At 48.3% G+C, this 27,073-nt stretch overlaps 11 protein-coding genes across 11 annotated transcripts; 4 read left to right on the forward strand and 7 right to left on the reverse strand.

Moving 5' to 3' along the window:
- Positions 1-372: 372 nt before the first annotated feature.
- On the reverse strand, positions 373-1,966 carry BU24DRAFT_386347 (aspartate aminotransferase; the record flags this gene model as incomplete). The annotated part of the gene is made up of 7 exons (XM_033524915.1): positions 1,805-1,966; positions 1,708-1,746; positions 1,554-1,643; positions 856-1,499; positions 718-799; positions 602-648; positions 373-542 (listed from the first exon to the last, which is right to left on the reverse strand). The coding sequence occupies exons 1-7, from the start codon at positions 1,955-1,957 to the stop codon at positions 374-376; spliced, it is 1,224 nt and encodes a 407-aa protein (XP_033387788.1). The 5' UTR covers positions 1,958-1,966.
- Positions 1,967-2,399: 433 nt separating this feature from the next.
- On the reverse strand, positions 2,400-4,428 carry BU24DRAFT_386349 (uncharacterized protein). Its single transcript, XM_033524916.1, has 2 exons — positions 3,815-4,428; positions 2,400-3,754 (listed from the first exon to the last, which is right to left on the reverse strand). The coding sequence occupies exons 1-2, from the start codon at positions 4,318-4,320 to the stop codon at positions 2,566-2,568; spliced, it is 1,695 nt and encodes a 564-aa protein (XP_033387789.1). The 5' UTR covers positions 4,321-4,428; the 3' UTR covers positions 2,400-2,565.
- Positions 4,429-4,986: 558 nt separating this feature from the next.
- On the reverse strand, positions 4,987-6,338 carry BU24DRAFT_419074 (dihydrodipicolinate synthase). Its single transcript, XM_033527123.1, has one exon. It carries the CDS (start codon positions 6,129-6,131, stop codon positions 5,151-5,153), a length of 981 nt encoding a protein of 326 aa, XP_033387790.1. The 5' UTR covers positions 6,132-6,338; the 3' UTR covers positions 4,987-5,150.
- Positions 6,339-6,576: 238 nt separating this feature from the next.
- BU24DRAFT_364936 (1-pyrroline-5-carboxylate dehydrogenase) lies at positions 6,577-9,036 on the forward strand. Its single transcript, XM_033524259.1, has 3 exons — positions 6,577-7,077; positions 7,165-8,587; positions 8,641-9,036. The coding sequence occupies exons 1-3, from the start codon at positions 6,928-6,930 to the stop codon at positions 8,811-8,813; spliced, it is 1,746 nt and encodes a 581-aa protein (XP_033387791.1). The 5' UTR covers positions 6,577-6,927; the 3' UTR covers positions 8,814-9,036.
- Positions 9,037-9,156: 120 nt separating this feature from the next.
- BU24DRAFT_386358 (MFS general substrate transporter) lies at positions 9,157-10,779 on the reverse strand (the record flags this gene model as incomplete). The annotated part of the gene is made up of 4 exons (XM_033524917.1): positions 9,157-10,295; positions 10,357-10,470; positions 10,530-10,599; positions 10,652-10,779. The coding sequence occupies 4 exons, from the start codon at positions 10,777-10,779 to the stop codon at positions 9,189-9,191; spliced, it is 1,419 nt and encodes a 472-aa protein (XP_033387792.1). The 3' UTR covers positions 9,157-9,188.
- Positions 10,780-11,626: 847 nt separating this feature from the next.
- Positions 11,627-12,975, forward strand: BU24DRAFT_439584 (FAD dependent oxidoreductase; the record flags this gene model as incomplete). The annotated part of the gene is made up of 2 exons (XM_033530315.1): positions 11,627-12,067; positions 12,124-12,975. 2 exons carry the CDS (start codon positions 11,627-11,629, stop codon positions 12,973-12,975), a joined length of 1,293 nt encoding a protein of 430 aa, XP_033387793.1.
- Positions 12,976-13,119: 144 nt separating this feature from the next.
- On the reverse strand, positions 13,120-13,805 carry BU24DRAFT_406124 (uncharacterized protein; the record flags this gene model as incomplete). The annotated part of the gene is made up of 2 exons (XM_033525748.1): positions 13,120-13,678; positions 13,717-13,805. 2 exons carry the CDS (start codon positions 13,803-13,805, stop codon positions 13,120-13,122), a joined length of 648 nt encoding a protein of 215 aa, XP_033387794.1.
- A 1,513-nt stretch (positions 13,806-15,318) lies between these two features.
- On the reverse strand, positions 15,319-18,206 carry BU24DRAFT_439585 (uncharacterized protein; the record flags this gene model as incomplete). The annotated part of the gene is made up of 5 exons (XM_033530316.1): positions 17,876-18,206; positions 17,046-17,807; positions 16,479-16,997; positions 15,794-16,432; positions 15,319-15,450 (listed from the first exon to the last, which is right to left on the reverse strand). Exons 1-5 carry the CDS (start codon positions 18,068-18,070, stop codon positions 15,319-15,321), a joined length of 2,247 nt encoding a protein of 748 aa, XP_033387795.1. The 5' UTR covers positions 18,071-18,206.
- An 82-nt stretch (positions 18,207-18,288) lies between these two features.
- Positions 18,289-20,009, forward strand: BU24DRAFT_386362 (MFS general substrate transporter; the record flags this gene model as incomplete). Its single annotated transcript, XM_033524918.1, has 4 exons — positions 18,289-18,695; positions 18,744-18,844; positions 18,900-19,440; positions 19,495-20,009. The coding sequence occupies exons 1-4, from the start codon at positions 18,530-18,532 to the stop codon at positions 20,007-20,009; spliced, it is 1,323 nt and encodes a 440-aa protein (XP_033387796.1). The 5' UTR covers positions 18,289-18,529.
- Positions 20,010-20,217: 208 nt separating this feature from the next.
- BU24DRAFT_459131 (GDPD-domain-containing protein) lies at positions 20,218-23,385 on the reverse strand (the record flags this gene model as incomplete). Its single annotated transcript, XM_033531700.1, has 8 exons — positions 20,218-20,301; positions 20,356-20,762; positions 20,812-21,109; positions 21,155-21,298; positions 21,393-21,434; positions 21,485-21,540; positions 21,589-23,214; positions 23,262-23,385. 8 exons carry the CDS (start codon positions 23,383-23,385, stop codon positions 20,218-20,220), a joined length of 2,781 nt encoding a protein of 926 aa, XP_033387797.1.
- A 678-nt stretch (positions 23,386-24,063) lies between these two features.
- BU24DRAFT_459132 (uncharacterized protein) lies at positions 24,064-24,489 on the forward strand (the record flags this gene model as incomplete). The annotated part of the gene is made up of 1 exon (XM_033531701.1): positions 24,064-24,489. The coding sequence occupies one exon, from the start codon at positions 24,064-24,066 to the stop codon at positions 24,487-24,489; it is 426 nt and encodes a 141-aa protein (XP_033387798.1).
- Between the last annotated feature and the right edge of the window lie 2,584 nt (positions 24,490-27,073).

The raw sequence follows: 27,073 nt of genomic DNA on the forward strand, positions 1-27,073 counted from the left end.
GTAAAAGGTGGTACCGGTGTAACGCCGTTCACCCTCCAAGCCGAATACGGTTAGTTGCTCGTCAACCACAGATATCGGGTGCGGGGCCGATATCTCTGCCAGGACATCGGCTGCTCGTTCCGGTCCTTTTTGTGGTGAGGCACTCCAATATCCCACTGGATCTAGGACAACTGTAACGGCAAACTTCCTCAATTCTGGGATCATGTTCGTAATAGCTCGAGGTTACTGACACTAGAGCATAAATTCTTTTGCGTGACTGTAGCATTGAGCAGGAAAATCGTATTGCTTAAACGAGTAGCAGTTCGTCTATCTTCCAGGTCATCAGGCCAATCGGTCGGGCCTTGGAGGATTCAATTACCTTATATTTGCTTCCTCATAGATTCGAAGACACGGCCGATCTGACTACTTCGTCGATTGCCGTAGCTATCCGCTCAACATTGCTTGGGTTTATGCCCGAGACATTGATGCGACCACTACCAAGCATGTATACATGGTATTTGTTGCCTAATATTGCCGTCTGTTTTGGGGTCAAGGGCAAGAAACTGGGAGTTGCACTTGTCAGATCGGACTTTAGGGTATGCAAGTAATGCTTAGGACTTACCAAAATAGTCCAGTTGTCGACAAAAGAACCGACCAGTCTCCGGGAGTCTAAAAAACCCTGTCAGTATGACCCAATCGTGCGGCCAGACAATTCAGCTGGCTGGATCAGGTACTCACCTTGCGCTTGTTCACTATAGCTTCGTATAGATCGCGCCTAGCCACAACCAGACGCTCCCTCATAGACGATAGCTCAGAACTCCTGCAATGCGGTCAGTTATATTATCAATAAGTAAAGTTATTTGCTACTTCTCTTACCATGCTTCTGTCAGGCTCGAATCGCGAAGGATCGTGGTTACGATGCGAGCACCGTAGGCTGGAGAAGATGAAAATTCCCATCGGATCAGGGATCGCAGCTGGTCATGGACATTCTGTGCGGCATCTGAGTTTGCGCTTACAACATGTGCAACGCCGCACCTCTCTCCATAGATGCCAAAATTCTTTGAAAACGACTGGCAGGCAACCAACTCAAATCCCTTTTCGGTAAAGAGCCGTAGGGAGAAAGCATCGTCGTCGAGCGACCCTCCGAGACCTTGATATGCCATGTCAAAGAATGGGAATAGCTCCTTCTCTTGCATTGCCTTAGCCAAAGTACGCCATTGGTCTTTTGTCAAGTCCGCTCCCGTAGGATTGTGGCAGCAGCCTTGGAGAATGAATATGCTGCCCTTTGGTGCACTGGAAATTGCGGATAGAAGCGACTGAAAGTCTACAACGCCCTTCTCGGCATCGTAATGACGATACTTCTCAACAGTGAAGCCGACGAGGTTGAAGAGAGGCTCGTAATTGCCCCATGCAGGAGTTCCCACATAGACCTTCTTGTCTTTCAATGTATCAACTCGACTAAGGAATAGGGCAGCAGTGTGGATAGCTCCAGTTCCGGAGATACCTTGTACTGAGGTAAGCTAGATGCAGTTGCGTCAGCCTTGACTTCATTCGTAGGAAGAACAATCATGTACCCTCTTTGATTGTATAACTTCAGCAGAGCTGCCAAACAAAACTGCAGCCGCTTTCTGAACGAACTCGGGGTTTCCTGTTGTTACTTCATACTGTTGCATGTCAATACTTGTCTTTTAGATTACATTATCTGTGTGGGTGGAATATAGCACTGACATCGTGACCAAGGTTCTGTTCGAGAATGGCTTTCTTGGACTAAACAGCAATGGTAAGTGCTTATTCAATTGTGATTTTTAATGTTCTCCCTACGCACTGCTTTAACGGCCTGCAATTCATGACATTCTGCTTTCTCATTTCTGAACACACCAACCCCCAGGTCCACTTTCTCGGGAGATTTATCTGCGTCGACTTTCGTCTTCAGAATATAGACCGGATCAGGAGGGCCCGCTGGAACATTTCGGAACATCGTTGCAGAACGAAAGTAAAATGAAAGATTGTAAAGGGTATCGCGTGCAAGTTCAATGCCTGATTCTAGTTTTGAGAGTTTGACAATTCAATAATCAACTGGATCGCCTTCTTATTATTTCAGGATAAATATATTCTCCACTTGTTGACAAGCTATGTTGCCTCTAAGTCCCATAAGTCGGGGGAGCATTCCGGAGAAGCATGGTTGCGGTACCGGGGACGTACCCGATATTGACATAGTGACGTTCATCCTCTGCGGATAACGCAGGCCAACGCAACCTACGGCTTGAAACCAGTATTTGAAAATTGTTGTATTGCAGGGGCTTTTGTGCCTGCGAATTTGCTCAATTTTTGCTGATGACTACAAGCCAGATATTTCGAGTTGTCACCATTTATTTTCAAAATTCAAGACACAAGCATTGGGACAATGTCAAAGTAAAAGTCTGGTATTTAAGTGCATACGCTGGTATGTACGACCACCACAAAGACTCCCTACCTCCACATCCTCTTACTCCAGAATGAGTTGTTGCCGCCCAATAATAACTATGTATCTATACATGACGAGGTCATCTTGTGTGCAGTTTAGACCACGACTTCGAATCACCCCGATCAAGCCTCCGCCTTCTCGCTGTGCTTCCTTCGCAGTCCAAACATTTGCAGAATCTCTGTCCAGAAGCCCACGGCAGGCTCGTTGTAAGCTTCTTCGTATGCATCAATTGCCGGAGCTTCCCAAACCAAGTCTGCCTCGTTCGCCGGGATGAATTTGGTGCGCTTGACTAGCTTCCAGCCGATGAAGAAGCAGGGCGAAACAAACACCATGAGGTAATGCGTGAAGAAGCCGTCAATGGCCCATCGTCCAGGTAGGAATGTGGCATATCCGTATGTGCAGACAACCATTGTTAGGAAAACAAGACCAATCCATGCGGAGTAGGGCTGGAAGTAACCGAAGTATGGTAGGGTACGGCGGTTGACGCCCTGTGCCTTGCAAGCCTTGTAGAAGAAGAGATATGTGATGCAGATCACGATATAGTCGATGATCTGGGCGGCAGTAATAACGTTCGTGAACCAGGCGAGAACTTTGGCGGTAGAGCTCGAAACGTTCAAGAAGGCGAGGAAAGGAAAGAGGCAGGTAATGCACAAGCAGTATAGTGGCACGCCGGACTTGGTGCACTTGCGGAGGATCGCAGGAGCGTGGCCTTCAAGTGCCAGACTGTACAAAGAACGGGTTCCATAGTAGGTGTAGGCGTTTCCGGCTGAGTAAATGCTGGTGACAAGAAGGGCGTTTGTTAAATGAGGGAGCGAATTGATGCCCAAGTTCTTCATAGCGATAACGTAAGGAGATGCGGCGGCAGTACCCGCTCCTTTGGAATCTCCACTTAGGATGGAGACAAGAGTGGGGTTGTTGTAGGGCAACACGATTCCAACGCAGAGAGCGCTTCCAATAAAGAAGAAAGCAAAGCGCCCGTAGGTTGCTTTGAATGCGTTCTTAAGATATCGACGAGGCAGCTTTGTCTCTCCGGAGATCATCGATACGTATTCAGGTCCAACGACTGTGAAAGCAGCACTCCACAGAGAACCAAGGAATCCTTGGAAACGTCCAAGATCTCCAGTGGTAATGTACTCCGCAAATGCACCAGGGTCGCGCCAGGCGCGGAATCCGTATGCGTCTTTCTTGGGATTTCCACCGCACATTGTAACAAGAGTGAATGAGAAAAGGATCAGGATGAGGAAAACTTTGCCAATGGCAAGCCAAAACTCCGCCTCACCGTAGTATTTTACGACGAATGCATTGATGAGGCTATGAAAAAGTCAGATTCGGTTGCTGGCGACAGATCCACTTGGAAATGGCGAAACTTACAAGTAAGTGACGATGCAAAAGGCTACAACGGCTTCCACTGGTATGTCATCGCGCCAGAAGGTCAAAACGAGATTTAATGCGGTGATTTCGAAGGGAATCAAGATGGCTTCGTAGATGAAGAAATTCCAACCAGCCATAAAGCCAAACGATTCATCAACCCAGTGCCCGGCCATGCGGATGAAGCCTCCAGATACAGGCATGTACGTGGCCATTTCAGCCATGCTGTTATTGACCAAACCGAGAACACACGAGTATATGGCGTACGCGAGGAACAAGCTCCCCGGGCCTCCTTTGACCAGACCACTGGCGATGCTGACGAATGTAGCTGTACCAATGGAGCCGCCAATGGCAATCAACTGCACCTGTCTGTTACCGAGATGGCGTTGAAGCTGATCCGCCTTCTCAACTACACCAACATCTACGGTATCGGTTCGAGCCAAGTCCTGGTCAGAACCGTTGAGAGCGGCCTGCTTTTCGTCGACCACAACCTTCGCGTCCGACATCATGATTGTGACGGCGAGGTGTGTAGGTGGTTTAGGAAGAACAATAACAGGAACAAACAGCACAAGTTAGACGAATGAGAGTTGCAATAGAGTAAGAAGAGTGAGAGAAAGGGGTGGGTATAGTGTGACCCGTAATTGTGGGAATCGACCCCGTGGGGACGGTGGATCCAGGAACGTATTTAATCTGGAACCTCGAACCACACTAACGGCATGAACCCGGTGAATAGGAGCTGGAGCGCGGGGGATTATCTCTGTCGATAAGCTATATCTTGATACGCTTAAACAGATAGAGCAATCTTGGTGTGTTGAAACTCGGGTGATGATCCGTAACGCGGCGGCCACGTTCCCGGTGGACTGGTATCAAGAGGTCGAGGCTTTTGTAAATCACCACTTGTGCGTAGAAGGGAAAGCCAAGTTGAAATAAGTGGAAAGCAGATATCTAAAGATGATATACGACTCGATTATGATATTTGCTATCTCTCAGCGATATCAATGTAGCTATCTGCGTGGAGCAATGCCCACATTTATCGTATCAAACTCGTTGTAGATAAGATACTTACGTAGATAAACAATTACATCTCCTGATACGGAGTCGATTCTCATATCAAACACGAAAGGAGACACAAAGTGGCGACAGGCAAAGATGAAAAGCGGATCGATTGATCGAGTCCGTATCTATGATATTGAAACGCTATCTTAATTTAAATATACAGGTCTGTGTAAAACTGTCGCTCTGCCAAAACATTGTGTTTTGATCTATGTATTCATATCATCGTCACCACCATCGCCAATCATAATGTATCAACCCTAATGTTCGAACAGTCTTGTTATTCTCAGATCTTTGACTGTGGCCGCCTGAAGTTGACAAGAGGAAGAGATTCCTCGATCTTGGCTACCTCTGCGGTGGTGGCTCTAAGCTTTTCCTTAATTTGCGCGGTTGGCTCTACGTATGGCCTACGCGGCTTTAGCTTGTCGGCAGCATCCTTGATGCCCGCGTATGTCGCGCTGTAAATGGCCGCGCCATATTTGGTTGGACCAATGCCTCCCTTGATAGGTTGCTCAGCCAGAGCGGCCTTCTGGTGAAGGGCTAGAGCCTCGGCTGTCTTTCCCTCCTGCCAGAGGTTGTAAATGCGGACAATGGTACGGGGGAAGACGTTGGCGAACGCGGCGATGCAGCCGGCGGAACCAGAGCTGAGGCCGCCAATTATGAAATCGGATTGGCCTCCAAATACAGCAAAACGATCCTGGGGAAGAGCAGCAGCTAGGCGGGTAATCTTAGCGACAGAGCCGCAGGTCAGCTTGACACCAACAACATTGGAATGTCTTTGAGCTAGACCGGTGATGAAGGCTGAGTCAAGGTCAACACCATTGCAGACGCCTGGGAAGTTGTAGATGACGATGGGCAGAGCGCTGTTCTCGGAAACCTCTGCGTAGAAGCGTTCGAGAACTTGAGGAGTTGTAGCAGCTCCAAAATAGGCTGGGGGCAGGACGAGGGTCGAGTCTGCACCAGCTTCGGCGGCGTCTGCGATGAATTCGATGACCTGGCGGGTCGAGTGTCCACCAACGCCCGCCATCAAAGGGAACGAGGGGCCAACCGCCTTGCGCGCCGTCGCCACAAGAGCCTTGCGCTCTTCCCGCGTCAGCAGGAACGTCTCTGCATTGGTGCCCAGTATCACGAGTCCAGCCAGGCCAGTGGATGCTAAGTACGCAAAGTACTTTGCTTGTGCATCAAGATCCAGCCTATCTGTCTTTGGGTCGAAGAATGTGACGGCAGGGCACCATACACCGCGAGGGGGGACTTTTGATGTGGACATGATTGCTCCAATAAGAAATAAAATACGAGAGACTCAGATAGATGATAATTTGGGCGAATGGTCCCCGTTGACCAAGATATTGTAGGTAGAAGGACAACGACAATTCAGCGATAAATGACAACAACCACTCCGGCGACGACAGGTAGTTATGTCTGAATTGAATGTCTTCACGGCTTTCATCATGAATCAATTTTTCTTCAATCTCCGTCGTTATCCTGCTTTGCCTGTTCTTCCGCCTCAACTCTTTTCCCGTTTCATCACATTACCGTGGTCATCATCGCGTTGCCTCCCGTTTCTTCGGAAGGCCTCCCGACTCTCATTGGCACCGTTCACAGCTCCCACATGCTCCACGAACGGCCCTTGGGATGATCTTGTGATGTCGGTTGCATTTCCTTGTAACCATTCATCATCGTTGTGGCCCACAAACCTTCTCCACAGAATGCTTCGTTCATGTGCCATCGTGGAGAAAGTGGATGTTCTCTATCTCTTCCGCCAGTGGCCGTTCCGATCAAACCTCCGACTTGCCTCTTCAACCCCCGGATCTTGACCCGCACTGCAGGCTTTCATTCAATATTTCTATAGAACCCTCCTGCCCCTCCAATACTTTCGTCATTGTCATCGGTTGAGTTGGGATTGTCTTATATTCTTTATCTATCTGTCTACCCATCCATCCATTCTTCTTCCTCAGGCTACATTTACTGCTTCTTATCCAGCAGTCCATTTTCTTGCTCCCTCTGGCCTTTAAGCCTTCTATTCAATCCCCTATCATACCCCGCATACAGTCGTTTGGATTGTCATGTCCACCGTACGAACTCTTGCTTCCCGCCTCCCACAGGCCGGCCGCCGGCCTGTGCTGGGTGCACGATACGGCCAGACCCTGCGCCTCCAGTCTCGCGCCAACGCTACAGTGCCCTTCAGACTTCCCGACGCCAGGAATGAGCCCAACGTGAGTCCTAAACTATGAGCATTTTCAGTGTTTTTGGAAAAAAAAAAAACCTCATCATGGCCATAATTACTGACATTCAATGTTTAGCCCACATACGTTGAGGGCTCACCAGAGCGTACTAAATTGCTTGAAGTTGTCAAGCGAATGAGGTCAGAGCTTCCTCTCAAGAGTGAACTGATCATCGACGGAAAGGCACAGGCTTATTCTCAAGCTTGGGAGCAGCCTCTTCCTTTTGAGCACAAGACGACCTTCACCAGCTACCCTCTCGCATCAAAGGAGCAAGTTTCTGGCGCCATTGATTCTGCCCTCGCGGCCAAGAAGTCTTGGGAGCAAACCCCCTTCGTTGACCGTGCTGCTATCTTCCTCAAGGCAGCTGAGCTTGTCGCTGGAAAGTACCGCCATGAACTTATCGCTGCTACTATGCTCGGTCAGGGCAAGAACATGTGGCAGGGTGAGATCGATGCCGCCGCCGAGCTTGCTGACTTCTTCCGATTGAACTGCAACTGGGCTGCTGAGGTCATGGAGAGGCAGCCAACTCGCGGAAGCGATGGTATGTGGTCTCGTCTCGACTACCGACCTCTTGAGGGTTTCGTTTACGCCATTTCTCCCTTCAACTTCACTGCTATCGGTGGTAACCTCATCGCTGGCCCCGCCATTATGGGTAACGTTGTCCTATGGAAGCCATCTCCTTCCAACATTTACGCCAGCACCATTGTGTACAAGATTCTCCTCGAGGCTGGTCTCCCCGAGGGCGTCATTCAATTCGTCCCCGGAGATGCCGAGCTCATTAATGATGTTGTCTTCAACCACCACGACTTCGCTGGTCTAAACTTCGTTGGCTCCTCCGACGTGTTCAGGTCCCTCTATGCCCGCGTTGGTGAGGGAATTGGCAAGAAGACTTACCGCGAGTTCCCCCGCCTTGTCGGTGAAACCAGCGGAAAGAACTTCACTCTCATCCATCCCACTGGTGACATCGAGTCTGCTGCCTACCACACCATCCGTGGCACTTTTGAGTACCAGGGCCAGAAGTGCTCTGCCACTTCTCGTCTTTACGTGCCAGAGTCTCGTTCCAAGGAGTTTATCGACAAGCTGACCTCCCACATCAAGAAGATCACGATCGGTAACCCAGTTCAGGACGTCTCTGCATTCATGGGACCCGTTATCCACAGCCGTTCTTTCGAGAAGATCAAGGAGGTCATTGACGAGAGCAACAACGATCCATCGCTCAAGCTCATCGCTGGCGGCAAATACGATGGTTCCAAGGGATACTACGTTGAGCCAACTGTCTATCTCGCCGACTCGCCTGACCACAAGCTATTCAACTATGAAATTTTCGGACCTGTTCTCGCCATCCACGTGTACCCTGATGCTGAGTGGAACTCCATCTTGAAGAAGGTTGACCAGGCCGGCGGCGGTTTCGCTCTCACCGGCGCTGTCTTCGCCAACTCTCGTGCTGCCATTCGCGAGGCCGAGGATGCTCTCCGCTACTCCGCTGGTAATTTCTACATCAGTAAGTTTGACCCAGACTGAATTTACTCAAACTATACTAATAATTCAAACTAGACTGCAAGACCACTGCTGCTCTTATCGGCCAGCAGAGCTTCGGTGGAGCCCGTGCCAGTGGTACCAACGACAAGGCAGGAAGCTCCAACCCCATCCTGCGATTCACTTCTCCTCGCTTGATCAAGGAGGAGTTCTTCCCCCAGGAAGGTTTCCTATACCCCAGCAACCAATAGATTGTTGCTTCTTTTGACGACCGACAAATGATGGGACATTTTCGATCCCAAGAGACTATGAATGATTGTGTAAATACGAATATCAAGTCGGAATGTAAGGCATAGACAAAACAGGCGCTAGCATGAGCTGTAATGTATCATCTTCTATTACCACTACCCGGGCGGGAGGGTTTTTCATCGGTAGAGAGTGTCATGAAAATATACTATTCAAACTATAACAAGGATGATTCAAAATCTTTCCCGACGTAATTACTACCAGATCAACGAGATACAATTACAACAAATCCGTGACATTGATAAAATAAAGTGGTACGTAAGTGACAAAATATTCGCAACCGCATCATTGTCTACGCAGAGCTTTCTTGACCAGTTTCGCTAGATATAATATCTAAAGCCCGAGCCTGGAACGTTCGTAATGCCAGCGGCCTCCTCTTCTCGTTCCTTCTGCTCCAATTTCCTATTCTCACGCTTCAGATAGAAGTGAAGAACCGTGCTAGCACATATCGCCATGAGTGCCATACCCGCATTTACGCTGAACGCCAGCACGAATCTCGGACCACCGTCGCTAGGATACAGATAACTCCCATAGATGCTGCAAATGGTCGAAAATGCATTGTTGAACGCAACTGCGGCGGCTCTCTTTGCCGCAGGGCGGTAAATCGTGTTGGCCGTCCAGACCATTGACATATTGAAGCCAGTGTAGATGCCAGGAATCATGATCATGGCTCCGAAATATCTAGCACCAGTCTGTGTGGCTGCAGCCGCGATAATAAAACCGAGAAGTGAGCATGCGAGAGGACATACAGTATGCCAATATCGCTCATTTGTTCGATCGGCATTCCACGATACGGCTGCGCAGACAATGCATGCTAGTAGATATGGCGGGCAGGTTAGCAAGAGAGTCTCCGTTTTGCCGTAGCCAAGGGTGGCGACCACGGTCGGAAAGAACGCGTTGATGGCAATGGCAGATGCAGCTCCATACACTACGACTACCAAGATCCAATTTTTAGGATCCTTCATCAGCATCTTGAAGCCATCGAATATAGGCTGTGAGGAAGAATCCACCCAATCTTCTTCTCCAGCTGCATCAACCTCCAGACGCCACATGGCCAAAGCACGCTCTTGCGGTGTAAGCCATTTGGTGGTTGCCGGATAGTTTGGTAAAATGAAGAAAGCAGCGATAGCAATGGCGACGGTGATGGAGCCCTCAATGATAAAGATCCATCTCCAGGAAAGCAGACCACGAGCACCATTGAGGCCGCTGTTGATGCCTGCGGCGATCAGACCTGAGAAAGCCCCCGAAAGCATGGATCCGCAGTAGAAAAGACCGGTTCTTATTGACAACTCCTTCCGAATGTACCAGGCACTAAGCGTTGCAAGACACCCAGGATAGAAAGCTGCTTCTACGAAGCCCAAGAAGAAGCGAGTCACGAGTAAACCGTGGAAATTATGTACGACGCCACTACAAGCACAGAGAGCACCCTATTTGAAGACAAGTCAGTTAAACATATGCGGCTAGGTGATGATAATGGCATTGACCTACCCAAACAGCCATGCATCCACTCAGGTAAATCGCAGGACGGCCGATCTTGTTGAGGAACATGTTGGAAGGCACTTGCATGAGGATGTAACCACAGAAAAGGACAGAGACGCATGTCTATTGCCATTGTTAGCTTCATTGGGTCTCTGGGATGATTGGGTTTGTCTGAAGCTCACCTGGAATTCGTTGTCCTTCAAGCCTAAATCCTTCTCTAGGCCACCTAAACGCGCCGCACCAATCGCGTTCCTTTATAAACTGTTATTCAACCGATTGCGTTGCAGTGTGCTTATTGACTCACCTATCTAGATAATTCATCACATATATGATGATCAAGGTTGGTAGGAGTCGCATATCAATTTTGCGCTTCAGCTTCTTTTCGCATTCTGAGAGTTCTTCTGGAGAGAGATCACGAAGTATCTCAGGCATTTCTCTTGCTCTCAATTGAATGGTGATGGCGTCGCCCTTCTCGACTGAGGCGCGTTGTTGCTCCATGATGTCGTTCATTTTGGTGTCTGGATCGGCCATCGTGACTCCCGAGTCCCAATATTAGAGGGAAGACAAAATATGGTGAACACCACTGAATATTAATAGGAAATGGAGGAAAGGGATACCGATTGAATCTCGAGGCATTTAAACAGATGTCTGCAGATTATTCCAGGGAATTATATATCCGTCTCACAGCAGCATATCAATGCGATACTGACTGAAGGCCAAGCTATGGCAATTCTGAGAACGAAAGACAAGACGTATCGCAAAGCTCGACAATGATAGGGTCGTTATCATCGGCTGATACTGCTAGCTGCCGATGCGGCAGTACAAAGTTGCGGGGTCACGGGTGTTCAGCACAATCCTGATATACTTCGGCCGCTAAATCGTAGCGGCCGATACTGCGAGGCATACAATCTGCGGGGTGCTGGATTGTCAATCTGAAAATGGCCTGAGTGTACAACCAAAAAGCGCAATTGCCGACACAAGAGACGGCAGAAGTCTTCCGTACTCATAAAAAATGAGGAGTCGATGGTTACATTGTAGGAGGTTCTTGTCAATTGGTTGTTATCGGCATGGGACCAAATATCTAGTTGAATAATGACTCCAATGCTGCTATCAATGGCTAGTTGAGCCCCACAATGGTATCAATAAGGCCTGCGCAACCTCGAAGTATATTATTATGGGTCTACGTATATATATACAAAGGCAAATCCGAACGTAGTTTCGAAAATTTCGAGGTACTTTATCTTTTCAACGTTATTTCAGTCAACTGTGTTCTTTCATCATGACTAAACCTTCAGTACTCATTGTTGGTGGTGGTGTTTTTGGCACATCCACGGCATACCACCTCTCCCTACAAGGCTATAATGAGGTTACAGTCTTGGATCGGTTCGATGTGCCATCAAAAGATTCGGCCGCTACTGACCTGAACAAGGTGGTACGCGCTGACTACCCCAACCCGCTATATACAAAGCTAGGCCTTGAAGCCATGGAGGTCTGGAAAGACCCTAATTCTATCTTCAAAAACATGTATCGTGAGTCAGGATGGATAATGGCGGCCCACGATATGACTCGGAAATGGCTGGAAAGCGCGCGTAATGTGGCAGAAGCAGCCGGCCGAAAGGGCGTGAAATATATGACCGCTCAGGAGATGAAAGAAACATGGCCTGCACTGACTGGAGAATTCCCTTCGTGGACCAACTTGTGGAGCCCGGCTGCTGGTTGGGTTAGTCCAATTGTCCCCAGAACTCTGCAATTATTGATATGCTAACTTCCTCAAAGGTTCCTTCTGGCCAGGCTGTGCTAAGAATGGCCAATGCCGCTCGAGCGAATGGTGTAAAATACACTTGTGGAGACGCAGGATACGTCCGAAAGTTGATATACGAAGGTACTACATGCAAAGGCGTAATTACAACAGATGGCGCAAAGCATTATGCGGACCTGGTATTGCTAGCAAGTGGCGCCAATACTGCCACATTAGTAGAGGCAAAGGAAGAGGCCGAGGCGCAATGTTCAGTCATCTGTGTCATCAAACTGGAGCCCCACGAAGTCGAAAAGTACCGTGATATTCCAATCATTGACGACTTCGAGCAGGGAATCATCTTCCCGCCCGATGAGAATGGCTTCATCAAGCTATGTAGCTGCCGGACATTGACGAACTATCAGAACAAGAAAGTCCCAGGCGCATCTATCTTACATTCTCTCGGTGATTACCCAGAAGACGGTTGTCCTAAAGAGATCGAGGATGAGATGCGAGAATTCATTCGAGAGATGATTCCTGAACTCGCAGACAGGCCATTCATTTCAACCAAACTATGCTGGGACGCTCTGGCCGGCGATCTCAACTTTCGCATATGCCCGTATCCCGAAAGGAAAAATCTCTACGTTGCAACGATAGGCTCAAATCACGGATTCAAGTTCTTACCCGTTATTGGTAAATACGTGGTCAACATGCTCGAGGGAAAGCTGGGGGCGGAATGGCAGGATCTCTGGAAGTGGAAGTACGGAAAAGTTCCAGCTGACTTTCAAGATCCGCATCCCTGGCCACAAAGAGACCTTGCACAGCTTACAGGATGGGAAGGAAGAAACGCGTTAGGCGGTGGAAAGCTGCCTTGGACGTGGAGTCGTTTGTAATGAATACTAGTGTACATGATACTTCCGCTGTCGTCTATCTCATCCACTGTATGTATTTACGTGCACCTTTCAGTGCTTTCGCCATCCATAACTTCCGTCTCTGCATTTCCATGACCACTTGCATCTCTCCTTCGTAACAGCCTGTCATGCTTTATCTTCCCCATTCATCTCATAATGATATCTTTCCATACTCTTCTTAAAGCCTCCTACTCCAGCATCGTTCTGTGAAAATCCCGATCTAGCATTTGCAGCATCAAATTTCTGGTCGTCTGTTGTACGCGAACCGTAGAGAAGGTAGAAGGCGGCGTTGACGCTACGATGATGTTCCTTGATGTTCCGTGATAATGAGGCGCATATTCGCCGGTATAGCGCTTTGGGCGAAGATAAATCATGGTTCAGGGATTGCATGGTGGTCGGGGCTTGCGAAATGCCCTGGAGGGGTGTGAGCCTGTTGTCCCCCAAGCCCGGGGCGTCGAAAGAGTAGCTAGATGGCGTGAAGGTAGACGAACAATCCTTTGTGTCTATTGAACTAGGGCGAACTCCACGGTGAGTTGGTGTTTCGATTTGTGCCGAGGGAAGTGAGCAAGGAGGCTTGTGAGCACGGATGCGTTGGTTTGGGGAAATGATTGTGTGGAATCGTTGCTCTTCTAAAGAGTGGAGTATCGAATTCATTTCATCTACCTCTCCAGTGTGTTTAGCGTTGCTATATATCTTATTTATTATCATGTGTTAGTTCATTACCTTCGGAGGTGGAACATGAGTGCCGAAGCAAGTCCATTACAAGCGTGAGGAAGTTGACGAGGCTGCATCCATTCGGCAATTCTGGTCATCACCGATTGACACCCAGACTTGCTTCACGCTGAGGGCTAGGGTCTGGACTAGACGTCTCTCGGTGAACTTGCCGCCAACCGAGAATTCAAGTCAGGGTAGGAAGTACCTTCCCTATACTTTATGTTGCAGCCAATTTATATACTCTGCAATATCCGAGAATCTAATTTATGTCCATTAACTTCAGAATGGAAGTCGAAAGCGTTCTCAATTCTCACCACAAGGAAATTGTGGAGCTGCCTCTCTGGCGTAGAAGCGTGCTTGTCTTTGCAACCAGCTGGATCACGTTATCGGCCTGCTTTAGTAGCACTGTCTTCTTCAGTGTAGTAGAAGAGGTTTCTGCCGAATTTAATGCTTCTCAAAACACAATCAACCTCGCAAACGCCGGAGTTCTCCTAACTTTGGGCATGTCGACCCTGTTTTGGGGGCCTGTGGAGATAGTATGTTTCCTTGTTGTCCATAGAGGGAGCTTTAATCGATTAAACATGTGTGTTAGATTCTCGGACGGCGTATCGCCTACATTGGGTGCATTTGTGTTCTAATAGCACTCACTGTTGCGGCCGGTGTGGTTCCGAACATTCAAGCATTTATTGTTGTGCGGGTTGTATCTGGGTTCCAAGGCACGTACTTTCATGTTGCTGCCCAGTCTATCATCGCTGAGAACTTCCCGCCCGTAAGCCGCCCTGTGTGTATGTACTAAAAGCACTACTGATTTTGGATCTGAATTCTTCTCATAGGCACAGAGAGGTACCGCGACCGGATTCTTTTTAGCTGGTGTCGTTCTTGGATCACCTTTGGGTTTTTATGTCAGTCCCCAATCCTAGTAACTTACTGATCAATGCAGGTCCCCTTGTAGCGGCAGTCATTGCTACTTATCGGACCTGGAGAGCAATTCTTTGGCTTCAGACTGGGATGCTTCTACTGGGCCTGGCGTTGTCGGTGCTGTTCATCGAGTTTGGCCCCATAAGGAAAGATCCCAAAAAGGATGGTTGTTCTGTGCGAGAGCATCTTTCCCGTTGTAACCCGCTGAGAGTGTTTGAAATGATGCGTTACCCCAATATTCTTGCGACTGTACGTATTAGCGGCCGTCGGTGAATCTTGCTAACCGCTCGACATCCAGAGCATCGCATGTGGTTTCCTAGCTTGGTCACAGTTTACACTTTTGGCGATTCCCCGCCACGTTATCAACGGTCGATTTCAGCTTGATACCCCCATCACAGCTGGTCTTTTCTACATAGCACCAGCTTGTGGATTTCTTGTGGGCTCTATTGCCGGAGGACGCTTGTCAGATAGAACAGTGAAGCGCTGGATCCAGCGTAGAGGCGGTACACGACTCCCGGAGGACAGACTTCGGAGTGGTATAATATCGTCCTTCATTCTGGTCCCTATGGCCTATTTAATCTTTGGTTGGGGAATGGAGTGCAATCCTTGCTCACGTCCACGGCTTGCTGTACCGATCGTTACAGCATTCATTGTAGCCGCTGGGATTTTCGATGCAATGACGGGTCTTAATACTTATTGCGCTGAGGTTATGCCTATTAGAAGGAGGGACGCGATTGCCAGCAAGTACATGATCCAATATTCGTTCTCCTCGGTCGCAAGTGGCGTAGCAGTAATGTTGGTTGATGCCATTGGGCTGGGCCCGGCCTGTACAATCAGTGAGTGGCATTATCCAACAATGTACAGCTTCTAGCGTTACTGACGTTTCCCAAGATGTCGCTTTCGTACTCATTGGTGCAATATTGACGAGTATAACGGCCAGGTATGGCTCAAAAATGCAAAACTGGGTAGATTGTGAAAGTCCCGATAGAGAGGGTAATTCGGGTGGAGCATAGGATTCTTCAAACGCTAGTCGCGCGTACTAGTTGAACTAGACTAATATCACTCGCAGCAGAGCTGTTTACGTATCTGCGCCCACATGTGACGGAACAGCTTCAAAACTCCAAGAGTCATTCGAGAGAAGTCCAGGCTGTGCAGTTTCAGCATTCACATCCGGCCAGTAGAATGACTGAAAATCATCACTGCTGAAAGGGGTTTCCAATCTGTCGAGATCCAGATGTGGAAAGGAGAGAAGATCCTGTAGCGAGGGCTCGGAGAGATTGAAGCCTATAGGGTCCATATCTGTCTCTATTCTCGATCCTGTTGGTTCAGTGGGGTTCATTGCATGTGAAGCTGCTAATGATCTGATTGACGTCTGATCGTGCTCCACTTGGCCTGGGGAAAGTTTATGGGCCTCCATCAACAATCTTGTAGCCCCAACATGCCTCATAAACTCCGATGCCGCTTGGCTTCCGTTTTGACTGAGTTGATCAAGAATATGAACAGCAGCTTCAAAATCTTCGCTTTCGGTGCTGGGCCAGTGAGCCTGCGAGAAGCTGGATATTGCAAGTATAACAGATGTCGAGAATAGGTATTGAGTGAGAGTATAGTCGAAAGTTGGAAATGAGCCATTGATCCAGGCATCAACGAGGAGACGATAGGACTTTTTGGCACAAATGACACAGGCGTCTGCAAGCGCAAGTGTATGCTCATTGGGCTGAATCGGATCGTTATGTGGATCTCCATTTGATTGAGCCTGGCGCAGACGCAGAACGTGGAGAAGAACCGGCCTTGTGACTAAAATCAAGCACTATACTAGTCAGTCAATCGCAATGAGTGCTGCTTCGACGACCTACCTGGTTGTAATAGAGCTGCAACATCATGTCTGCCATGTCTATATTAGCGGAGGCCTGGTCGACTTTGTTGCGAAGACTATCTGGTAGGGCTTTTATCCAGTCATCTAATTTCTTGAGTGCCTGTTGTACTCTGTATGAGAAGGAGTCTTGTTGCATGTTTCGCCCATAAACTGAAGATGTGACCTCTGCAGATAGCCGAGCTATACGAAGTCCTGCAATAGCATCATCGTCATCATGAAAATCATCGGCAAACGCGTCCGGCAGACCTTGTGAAGAAGGAAGAGCTACATCGATATCTTCATCTCGTATAGACACGGGTTGACCGAGCATCGTTGCCCACAATCTATCCAGTATGTAGACGGTCCACCACAGTCTCACCCTATGCTCTACATGCTCACGGTTTGGAAGTCGAGTGTGCGGGACGTTGTGATGGAGTCCCATTAATATGGCGAAGCGCATGGCACAGCCTGCCATGCAGTATGCTGCATGACGTCTGTTCATAGCAATGGAGTACAGGGACTCAAAGTCGTCAGTGGCTTGAATATAATAAACCAAGGAAAATCTTACAAGCATTGCCATGACCTCAACACACTCAATCCTTGGTTTTTCACTAAGCACACGGAGAATATTGGTTGCGTTATTGTAGTAGTCGATACCAGGGAACTTCGCACCAGGAAAAGAAGCTCTTGCAGAGTAAGCTTCGCCCAATGCAAACATTGCGAAAAGTTTGCAGGTGGATATTGCGTCACACTGGGCTGGATTTTGAATTGATTGGTCTAGCATAGCCAGGATTGCGCTCTTTTGCACAAGGTGAAAACGTCGACACACTGTGTCCAGAGTGACTTTCATCAGCACACGAGCCCTTGCTGGGGTGGGCTTAGGAAAGTTGACAAGAGTTAGAGAGGTGGAAACAGGATCAGATGTGTACTGGGTGCGTGGGAAGTGGTCCTGTGCCTTTCCTGATAAAGCCTGACGGAATCTGGTTGCGAAAGCCGCATCTGTAGCCTCTCCTACCAAGACAGGCATCTCTGGAGTTAGAGAAATGAACCAAGGACGATCTTCAAGAAGCGGGTTTCGTGCAGCTTCTTCAACAGCGGATTGCCCTCGATTCGAGCGTTCCCTAGTTGTTTGAAATGCAGTCGTGCTCCTTGACTTTTCAACATTGTGTGTACGGACACTGGTGATAGAACTCTTAGAGGATGCTTGAGCTGATTCTGCCGGCACAGAATCATCTCTTGTACCGTTGGAAATTTGTTCGTGTACTTCTGTGCTGTCTGCCTCTGTGATAGCACTATGATCACGTTTGAGACGAGCGATCTCTGCAAGCAGCTCATTCACGTAGCTTCCTTAATGTTAGCCATATATATGCACTAGAGAGAACGCAGAACAGAGCCTACCTTTTTTTTCACTCTCACATGCCGTACCCGATTAGGATAGGAGCATTCGACATCACTACCGTCTCGTTCACAATTCGAGCATGGCTGGCCGCCCGAGCACTTGACCTTACGGGAGTGGCACTTTCGGCACGCAACTGCTGTGGTCTTCGGTTTCACGATAGAGGCACCGACGACGCGGTGCAGGGTCGCCGACATGAATTGCGAAAGTTTGATATGACCGGTAAGATGCCTGAAATTCTGTCTGGGCTATTGGCCGGGTGATTAATGGTAGTTGGTTCGGCGATGAGGTGTGGCGCCGACTCAGGGTTCCTAAAACGTTTAACGAAGCTCGGCGATAAGGGACCGATGATACCATCTGTTAACCAAGGGTTCGTTCTTCACCATAACGCTAGCTCGGTCGTTTGACATATCGCCGAAAAACCCAATTCGGACTCAATCTCTGAAGTGTTGTCTTTTGGGTCTTGTCCAACCAACAATCAGCGACGGCTTCAACTCACCGGATATCAATGATGTATGAGGGGTTTTGATACCCCACTTGCAAGATTGTTAGCCTGACAAGACTTTTTCAAAAATGTTTAGCAGTTCTATAAGAGACGCCACACAGGCTCAAAGCAAAAATCATATCAGTTATCGCTCGGTCGATGTTACTTAACTATGGGCGGGACCAGCACTTCAAACACAGTTCATGAGCTACAACGCACGGTCGGCCAATGGGATCTCGGCCTTGATACGACTGCGCAGACAGAACCTCCCACAGACGGCGGCCAAGACGCATGGCTGGTTCTTACATCCAGCTTCATTCTCGGAGCAATAGTGTGGGGTGAGTATAGGTACTCGACTTGAAGGATATTTCCAATTTTCTCGACAGGCTTTCCGTACAGCTTTGGTATCTTCCAAGAATACTATCTACGTCAAGAGAAGTTCTCTGGTTCCCACTCCGGCGTTGCTGCCATAGGTACGACGGCAATGGTTCGTTGAATTGTCTGCCTCAATTTGTAATGATTAGGCTGACTCCTATGTTTAGGGAATCATATACCTCACAGCCCCGGCTCTCTACGTCATCATCCACCGCTATTATACATACCGCAAGATGATCAGTCTCGGTGGCTTTGTCATCATGTTGATGAGCCTACTTGGGGCATCATTTGCGAAGACTGTTTCGCAACTACTTGTTAACCAAGGTCTTTTCTATGCCCTTGGGGGCGCAATGCTATACTTCCCGGTATTCAACTACGTTGATGAGTGGTTTATCAAGCGGCGAGGACTCGCGTATGGTGCGCTTATCGCCGGCGACGGCGCTGGAGGTGTAGTCATCCCATTCGTAATGGAGTGGATCCTCAACCGTTGGGGTTTTCAGACTGCTCTGCGCACCTGGGCAATCGTCTGCCTTCTACTGGTGACACCAGCTTTGGTTTTTCTGAAGGACTATCCGGTCAATCAAAATTTCGAGCACACTCCTCGGAAAGTCGATCTGAGATTCCTGAAAACCAAGGCATTCTGGATCCTTCAAACCGGCAATATGCTACAAAGTCTTGGTTACCTCATGCCTAGTTATTACCTACCCTGTAGGCAGATCATCGCACTTTACTAAAGACTTGTCACTGATACAATATTTGTAGCCTTTGCAGTATCCCGTGGATGGTCTCCATTCACTGGCACAATCGCAGTGTCTCTATGCAATGCCGCAATCGTGTTTGGCACAGTCACAATAGGTTGGCTCTGCGATCGCCACCACGTCACCGTCACGCTGATGATCTGTACCATAGGTACTTTGCTCGCAGTGTTTGTATTTTGGGGCTTCTCAGTCTATCAACCGGTGATGTATACTTTCGCCATCGCCTATGGTTTCTTTGCTGGCGGGTTTCCTGCAACTTGGGCGGGCTGTAGCCATCCGGTGCGTCGTACGTATCCAGTTGAGACGGGTATGATAATCGCTCTCTTCACAGCCGGGAAAGGCGTAAGTTCCGTTGTATCTGGTCCTTTGGGTGGGCTTTTGGCGAGTTCTGATGCTTGGAAGGGCCATGTTGGGTATGCTTATGGAAGTGGATTTGGGTATCTGATCGTGTTCTCTGGCGTCACAGCGTCTTTCGGAAGCTTGGGTTGGATCGGGAGGAAATTTGGCTGGATTTTGTGACTAGCACTTACAATTCCAAATTCATGAACAAAATTTACATGGCGAGATGTGAGAGAGAGCAGTCAATGTAAGGGTTCAAAACAGAGTTTAGGGATCTTGAGCGTTCATTCGGTGCTGAAGCAGTTGGAAGTTGGCACTGCCTCGTCCTCAGCATCTTAGGCCTCAATTTGGTCATTGAAGGTATAGGGTCTATTCTGAAGGCCAACTTCTAGGCACCTAGCCCTTTCAAAGTCTGAGATATAAGTCCGACGCGATCTGTCACAATAAGGTCAATACCAGCCTTAACTTGGATCTAATGTATTAAGTTAGCCTGAGTATCTTGTTTTGAACATGACAATAGACGTACCTGCACATTTGCCGGCTCATTATTCAGGCCATTGTAACTCCCACAAATAAGTCCCTGGCTTTTGACAAACTCGATAAGACGCGGACACATCACTAGAGAATCTGCTGCAACCACGATGCCAGCCAGCCCCCATTGTTTCGCAAACCGTGCCGCAACTTGTAGGCTACCAGCACGTTTCTCTTTATCAGACAATGGACGCTTACCGGCGTTTGTGATAAAGAGTACTGGGTATGATTTTTGCTTGATTGCCAGCAGGATACAAATTTCGGGGGTGAAAGACGATAGGATGATTTTGCGACCTCCACCAAAACGAGCAATCCCATCTAAGACGGTGTCAACAAAGATGTTGATTTCAATAGAAACCGGAGCAATCCCGGCTTCAAGAGCCTCATGAATACGCGGATATTCTAATAATTATCAATGCCGAACGCATTCGTAGAAATGGCCAAGACGTACTGATTTCCATATCAAATCCTATGTCGACAGGAACATTGCAAAGCGCATCTTCCAAAGTAGCGAATGTATCTTGAACGAAGTCTCTTCGTGTATTGGGTTTGAAACCTTTTTTCCGGTAGTCTACTGTGTGCTTTATTCTGTCCTTCACGTCTTCTGCACCCCTTTCGTGAACCATCGTGACCGATCTTGAGCGTGGCCTGTGAATGTGGATATCACTGTAGGCTGTCTGGTTTTCCAAACTTCCATCTACAGCTGGAGGATTGCATTGCGGGGATTGGATACGAGCGACATGCATAAACTGAGGCCATCAGCGAAGCACATTTCACACGCCGTATATCCATACCTGATCAAGGGTCACATCGTGAATCGCGACATCTGTACCCGATTCACTTAGCGAGTAGTCGTGAAAGAGTATAGGGATAAGGTCTTTTGTGAGTTGGACATCTGTTCTGAATGAGTAGCTGTAGCATGCGAAGCGGAAGGAGGCCTATTACCGAACTAAGCAGAGTTAGATCACCATAGCTGCTAGCGATTACGCGAAATAAGGACTACAAAGCTTGATTTAACGGTAGCTTTCATACCTCCACAAAGGTTGCTCCTTGATTTCTAGCAGCAAGAAAAGACTGGGGAAGATGTCAGATAGTTAATGCACTCAGTGCGCATGTGTTGCTACCTCAATCGTATTTTCTCCAAGCTGAAGGAATCGATTGCGGGAATTCTGGCCAAGCCCTTGAGCAAAGTTAGCATAGAAACAAGCAGAATAGCTGATATAAGCACCTCGATGTCCTACAAGCTGGACTGAGCTTGGTGCCCCGAGATACATAGCACTAGGCGATGGGTATCCAAGTTGATAGTATGGTCTTACAATCAGGAATGAGAAGGTTATAGTCCCTAGCAGTCTCAGAGAGTCTTTACACAGAATTGGCACGGTTTGTTCTCTCATCAAAGTGCCATGTCGGACACCCAAACATGGAGTTTGGATGTATAAAAATGCAACACCAGTACCAATAAGGGCACCAGAGTCATTTCGTTCAGCACCCTTTTTACGGACATCGAATACGATCGCTGCTTCTGCTGGGTGTTTTACGACGAATACCAATGTATCGTCAACTGGGTCATCGAATAGAGGCATCACACGCTCAATTGATAGGGTAGATTCTGAAGTCGAGATGCTTAGTACGAGGCCATGACCAGAAATGCCAGGAAGGTCTAATGCTGAAGATTTTGCCGGACTCCCCTCTTGCAGGCTACCCAAGTTAAGAACAACGTGCGCCAGCCTTGGGCTAACATCAACCCTCGCTCCGCTACTAAACTGTGGGTCATTCCTAGGTAGATAATATCTAGGTCTCGGTGTTGCATTGAGAGTTGAAAGCATCTCGACGATTGGCATGTGACCCCTGAATGCCGCATTCTCTTGCGCGGTCCATCCAAGGTAATCGAGTCGAGTCGTGTCAGCTCCAGCATCTAAGAGCAGCCTAACAGTTGAGCTGTGTCCTTCTACACAGCCAATGAAGAGAGGCGTCCATTGGCACGCAGATTCGGCAATATCGACGAAGTCAGAATCAACCAAAGGCAATAGTAGGCGAAGGTAATCTTCCCGTCCAAGCTGAGCTGCGATATAAAGACAGCTTTCCCCGGAATTGGACTTGTACTTGAGGCCCACCAATCTAGTAACTAATAGTTTCACCATAGTATCGTCCCCACGGCGAAGTGCTATATGCAGGAGATCGTCCGGTACCAATGTAGGTTGCCTGTCCATAGCAGACAATAACAATTTGGTAACTTCAACATGACCATGAGTGACAGTGACATGCAATGGCGTGAACCCTGCTTCATCTCGGAGCAGGATGGACTCTTCAACCAGGCTGATGTTGGACAATACGTGCTTGCAAAGATTGATTATACCGTACGTAGCGCAGAAGTGAAGGGGGGTTTGGCCATGTCCACTTTTCATAATGTCAGCGACCACCCCATAGTCCTGATCAATGTTACAACGGTAGACCCAACTGGCAGAATAATTGTTTTGGTATGTGGCCACTCTGGCCTGGATTCTGTCAAGTTGATTCACGCATTTGATGTACGCCTGTTCGTGTTCTGCGCAGCGTCCACGAATAATGGATCGATAGTCTTCCAATTCCGGGCTAGAGGCTTGGGCGAATCGAGCGAGCTTGATGGAAATGCGATTCATGGCTTCGTGGTTGACTCTGTAGAACCATGAAAGCTCTATCAAAGCCTCCCGCAGGGTCAACCAGTTTAGGTAGATTAGATGTGAATGGTGCTTGGCGTGTGCACCAATATTCCACTGCTTTTCAAGTTGCTCCTCTTCGTGTTGCAATACAGAGCGGCGGTGCAGAGAAAATGCAGTATTGGCTATAATAGCCTCCACGAAGCTAGTATAGAAATCTACGGGAGTTAAAAAGTTTGGCTACGCGCGGCTAACTGTTACGCACCTGGGGAGGGCTGTTGATTGTTGTATTTTGCCAGTTTCAGTAATGCTTTCAAACGCTGATATGGTATATAGTGCGAATCCCAAGTCGCAACAACATGTCGACAGAGCTTTTTGCGGAATTTCATGGCTCTTATAAGGCAGGAGGTGCTCAGTGCGAAAGTACACTGTACTGGATATTATACACTGAATACAGTCAACCGAAGTAGACTTTGTCAAGACTTTGTCGAAGTATGCTTTGCCAAAGTATGCAAAGAGGTCCTACGCAGATTGGTGACAACAGAGCGGGGATGGGTGCATAGGGTTCAAAGAGTTTCTTACGTACGCTGGTGCCAACAAAGCGAGCATGCGTGAATACAAGAAACACTCATCGAAATGGTCTAGGTGCCAAGGGGTTCCCATTCACCGTTGACGAAGAAGGAAAGCACAGGAACTAGCGAACAAGCGAGTTCCATCAGTATGGTGCACGGGTACAGGGCTGCATCGTCCTTCCGCTATGTACTTGTAGTATTTCATGCCTACAACAGTGCATTCGCGAGGTTTTTGCGCGAGGAGTTACGACTGTTTATTTGCTACAGTACGGAGTACTCTGTACACCAATGAATACATGCTCAACTCTGCACATTCACAATATGGTAATGGAAGCACAGGCATTCACCCCTCAGCGGCAACCCCGAAACCAAAGAAATGGTACGCATGTTATGCAACAATTTGCATCGCACCAAACACAATCTTGAACTGCCTACCTAGTACTCTGTATAAGCGCTGGACATTCATCCAAGGTCCATGAAACCCCCAGGCAAGCCATGGATCCGCTATCCATCACAGCAAGCGTGATCGCCATTGCGACACTCGCCAGTAAGGTCTGTACCATCTTTGGAGAGCTTCGATCGCTATCCAAAAGCCTCCCCGGTCGACTGGCCGCTGTGAACAATGAGGTAGCCGATCTCGAGGTTGTGCTTTATGATGTCGCGTCCCTAGTCGAGAAGCGCGCAGCGCTGCCTGGCAACAAGCAATCGCCACTATGGCACCTGCTCAAGCAAGCCAAACGGAAGCTCGGCGAACTAGAGCTCTTCATGACTCACCTGAGGGTGTCATGTCGCGATGCCCGCCATCCGTTGCTTTCTGCCAACATCCTACGAAAAGATCAGGGATCCCTCAAATCATTGCAGGAAGACATCCGGTCCATCAAATGCAACCTGAACATCCTACTAGGTGAATCAAATCCGTGAGTTCTCCATATATGGTACCTGCTTACATGTAGACAAAGCGGGCCAGTGGCTGATAGGAACCAAGGCGAGATATGATGTAGCTACGAATTGAATGCGAGATGTGATGCAGTTATGAATTGAATGCGAAAGTATCTCCATTGTTGCAACACAGTCCTCGCAGGATCAGCTTGCACTTCATAGCGACCTTCTGAACAGTCTCACAGGCATCGATAACCGCATATCCTGCGTTGAAAATATGTTGCGCCTCCAAGCCGAGCAGGTTCGCGAAACCCAGCTCCATCAGTTCGGGCCTTTGGCCAGTAGGTCATCCCCAAGCCAGTCAAGCCCTACAGCGCGCAAGCAAATATCTTCAGGCACTCAATACTCCGAAGGATTTAGTGTTCGAGTCGCGCCCTTCGCTGCAACATGTCGCACTGGCTGTGCTTGCGTGTGCCACTCGCAACAGAGAGCATTGTCTCCCAAGATGATGAATCATATTCTGGGTTAGTTGTTTGTGGGATATACGGGACTGCCGTATTTATCTCCGAAATGCGATAAGGATATGTGCGTAAAGTCTCGAGCGAGCAAAGTCAGCATAGAACACTGGTTTCCACGGGGCCTGCTTTCCTCCACTATTGTTAGACTCCAGGCAGGCTACCAGACCAACACCGGCACGCTATTCCAGTTGCAGACCTTACGAATCGTTCCCGATGACGCTCAATACGTCAGTTTTGCACTAAAAGGAAATATCGAGGGCCTAAAATACCTCTTCAGCAAGGGCCTGGCATCTCCACAAGATATCAGTCCCACAAGAGGATATTCTTTGCTACGCTGGGCGTTGTACGGTAAACAATATGCAACATGCGAGTTTCTTATTCATGCTGGTGCCGATCCCGACTACAAACCGATTTCTGCGAACGACAATAACCCCCGCATCAAAGCCTGCCACTTCCTTCTTGAGGGTGGTATTGGAGATACTGGAGTTGAGGCCTTACGGCTCATCACGAGGGGTGGCCATTATGACGATTTCATCGATGAGGCAGGGTTCACCCAGATACACCGCATAGTTCTCGGGCTGTCGTTCAAAAGCTTAGAGGAAGAGCTCATACTACATCCCGAGGAAGTCAATGCGCAAGATTGTATGGGTCGAACTCCATTAGCATGGGCAGCAGCCAAAGGAGATAGACACACTGTTGTGACACTACTGAGCCATGGCGCCGATCCAAACATCATTGATACCCAGATATCTGGACCGGTGTCCAATGCCGCCGCTCAGGGCCATACGGCCTGTGTACGCTTGTTACTTGAGGGAGGCGCATATCCTGACGCCCCACTACCTCCAGGAATCAAGAAAGGCAGTCCACTTAATGTTGCTGCACGACTATCAACCGATATTTCCCTCGTTAAAAGTCTTCTTGACTTCGGAGCTGATGTCGAATCCAGTGGCGTGGATGGGATCACGCCCCTGACCCATGCCGCGCGGACCGACAACGCGAGCTTCGCCATGCTTCTACTTGAATGCGGAGCTAACATTAACGCAATCTCAGTAGCCGGATCTACTCCGCTCACGACAGCTATCACTCACAATAGTCACAACGTTCTCCGTCTGATCCTGGATAGATGGCACGAGAACACTGACTGCCCGCGTCTAAAGGGTCCTCATCTCCTTCACATCACGGCTCTCTACGCCGATATTGAAACACTTCATATGCTTGCCAGTGCGGACCATCTCCAAGTCCGTCAAGACAGGAGCTATAGCATTGGCGACTTCAGCCACCAGCTTCGCCAACGAGCCGATTATACCGAGAAACTCTCGTTCGCGTTCGAAGAGTTACTAGAGGTGATCAGCAGTGCACCAGATGCACGAAAGGGCCGAGAGCAACTGTTGGAGGCAGGGTATTCGCATCCAGTTGTCACTTCCATGGATTCTGATCCAGCATTTGTTGAGACCGAGGAGCAAAACAAGTCTCAGTCGCCCCATCTCTTCTCGTGCGCCGGAAGCTCGAAAGTCGAGGAAGGTTCAATTAGTTCTGACGATGACTACTACGAAGCTAGTGAGAAGCTACATTAGGGAAGAGTAGATACAGGGTTTCCGGTCAACTCATGTCGTTTTACTCTGTTAAAAACATCTTAGTTTAGCAAGATAATGATGCGTGGACAGCTGAATATGGTTGGTCGCTCACAATGTTGATTTCTTTACAATGTATCAACAATCATAGCAGCTGTCATGAGTCAATGTCCTAGGCAGTCAAAGTATCGAGGTTGAATTTAAGTGATGAAGCTATTGTGCTCATATAGTATCCTAGGCCACCTATAGGGATCACGAATTGACCTAAGCTAAGAATATCCGCAGAGGTCAGCGCGGCCTTTCCTTTTAGGAGATATTTATCTAATGCACTTAAAGTAACTATACTGACTTCTACCTAACTATATATTTCTCTACTAAAGTAGTAAATAGTAGATACTATTATTAAGAGATATGTTTAATTTATTAAAATAAATAAATCATCTTTCAATTAGTTAGTAAATAAAAAGTTAACGTACTAGACGGGCGAGCTGATCACTCTGCCAAGACCACACCAACTTTTCAGTTACCACAGCAATT

Source organism: Aaosphaeria arxii, assembly GCF_010015735.1.
Source record: "Aaosphaeria arxii CBS 175.79 unplaced genomic scaffold BU24scaffold_2, whole genome shotgun sequence".
Lineage (NCBI taxonomy): Eukaryota > Fungi > Ascomycota > Dothideomycetes > Pleosporales > Aaosphaeria > Aaosphaeria arxii.

Bases quoted from the DNA above. Each gene is read 5' to 3' on its own strand.
- BU24DRAFT_386349 (XM_033524916.1), bottom strand. From the start codon at position 4,320: ATGATGTCGGACGCGAAGGTTGTGGTCGACGAAAAGCAGGCCGCTCTC. The intron at 3,755-3,814 runs GTAAGTTTCGCC...ACTTTTTCATAG, and splicing joins TTTTGCATCGTCACTTACTT to CCTCATCAATGCATTCGTCG.
- BU24DRAFT_419074 (XM_033527123.1), bottom strand. From the start codon at position 6,131: ATGTCCACATCAAAAGTCCCCCCTCGCGGTGTATGGTGCCCTGCCGTC.
- BU24DRAFT_364936 (XM_033524259.1), top strand. From the start codon at position 6,928: ATGTCCACCGTACGAACTCTTGCTTCCCGCCTCCCACAGGCCGGCCGC. The intron at 7,078-7,164 runs GTGAGTCCTAAA...TTCAATGTTTAG, and splicing joins ACGCCAGGAATGAGCCCAAC to CCCACATACGTTGAGGGCTC. The intron at 8,588-8,640 runs GTAAGTTTGACC...AATTCAAACTAG, and splicing joins CGCTGGTAATTTCTACATCA to ACTGCAAGACCACTGCTGCT.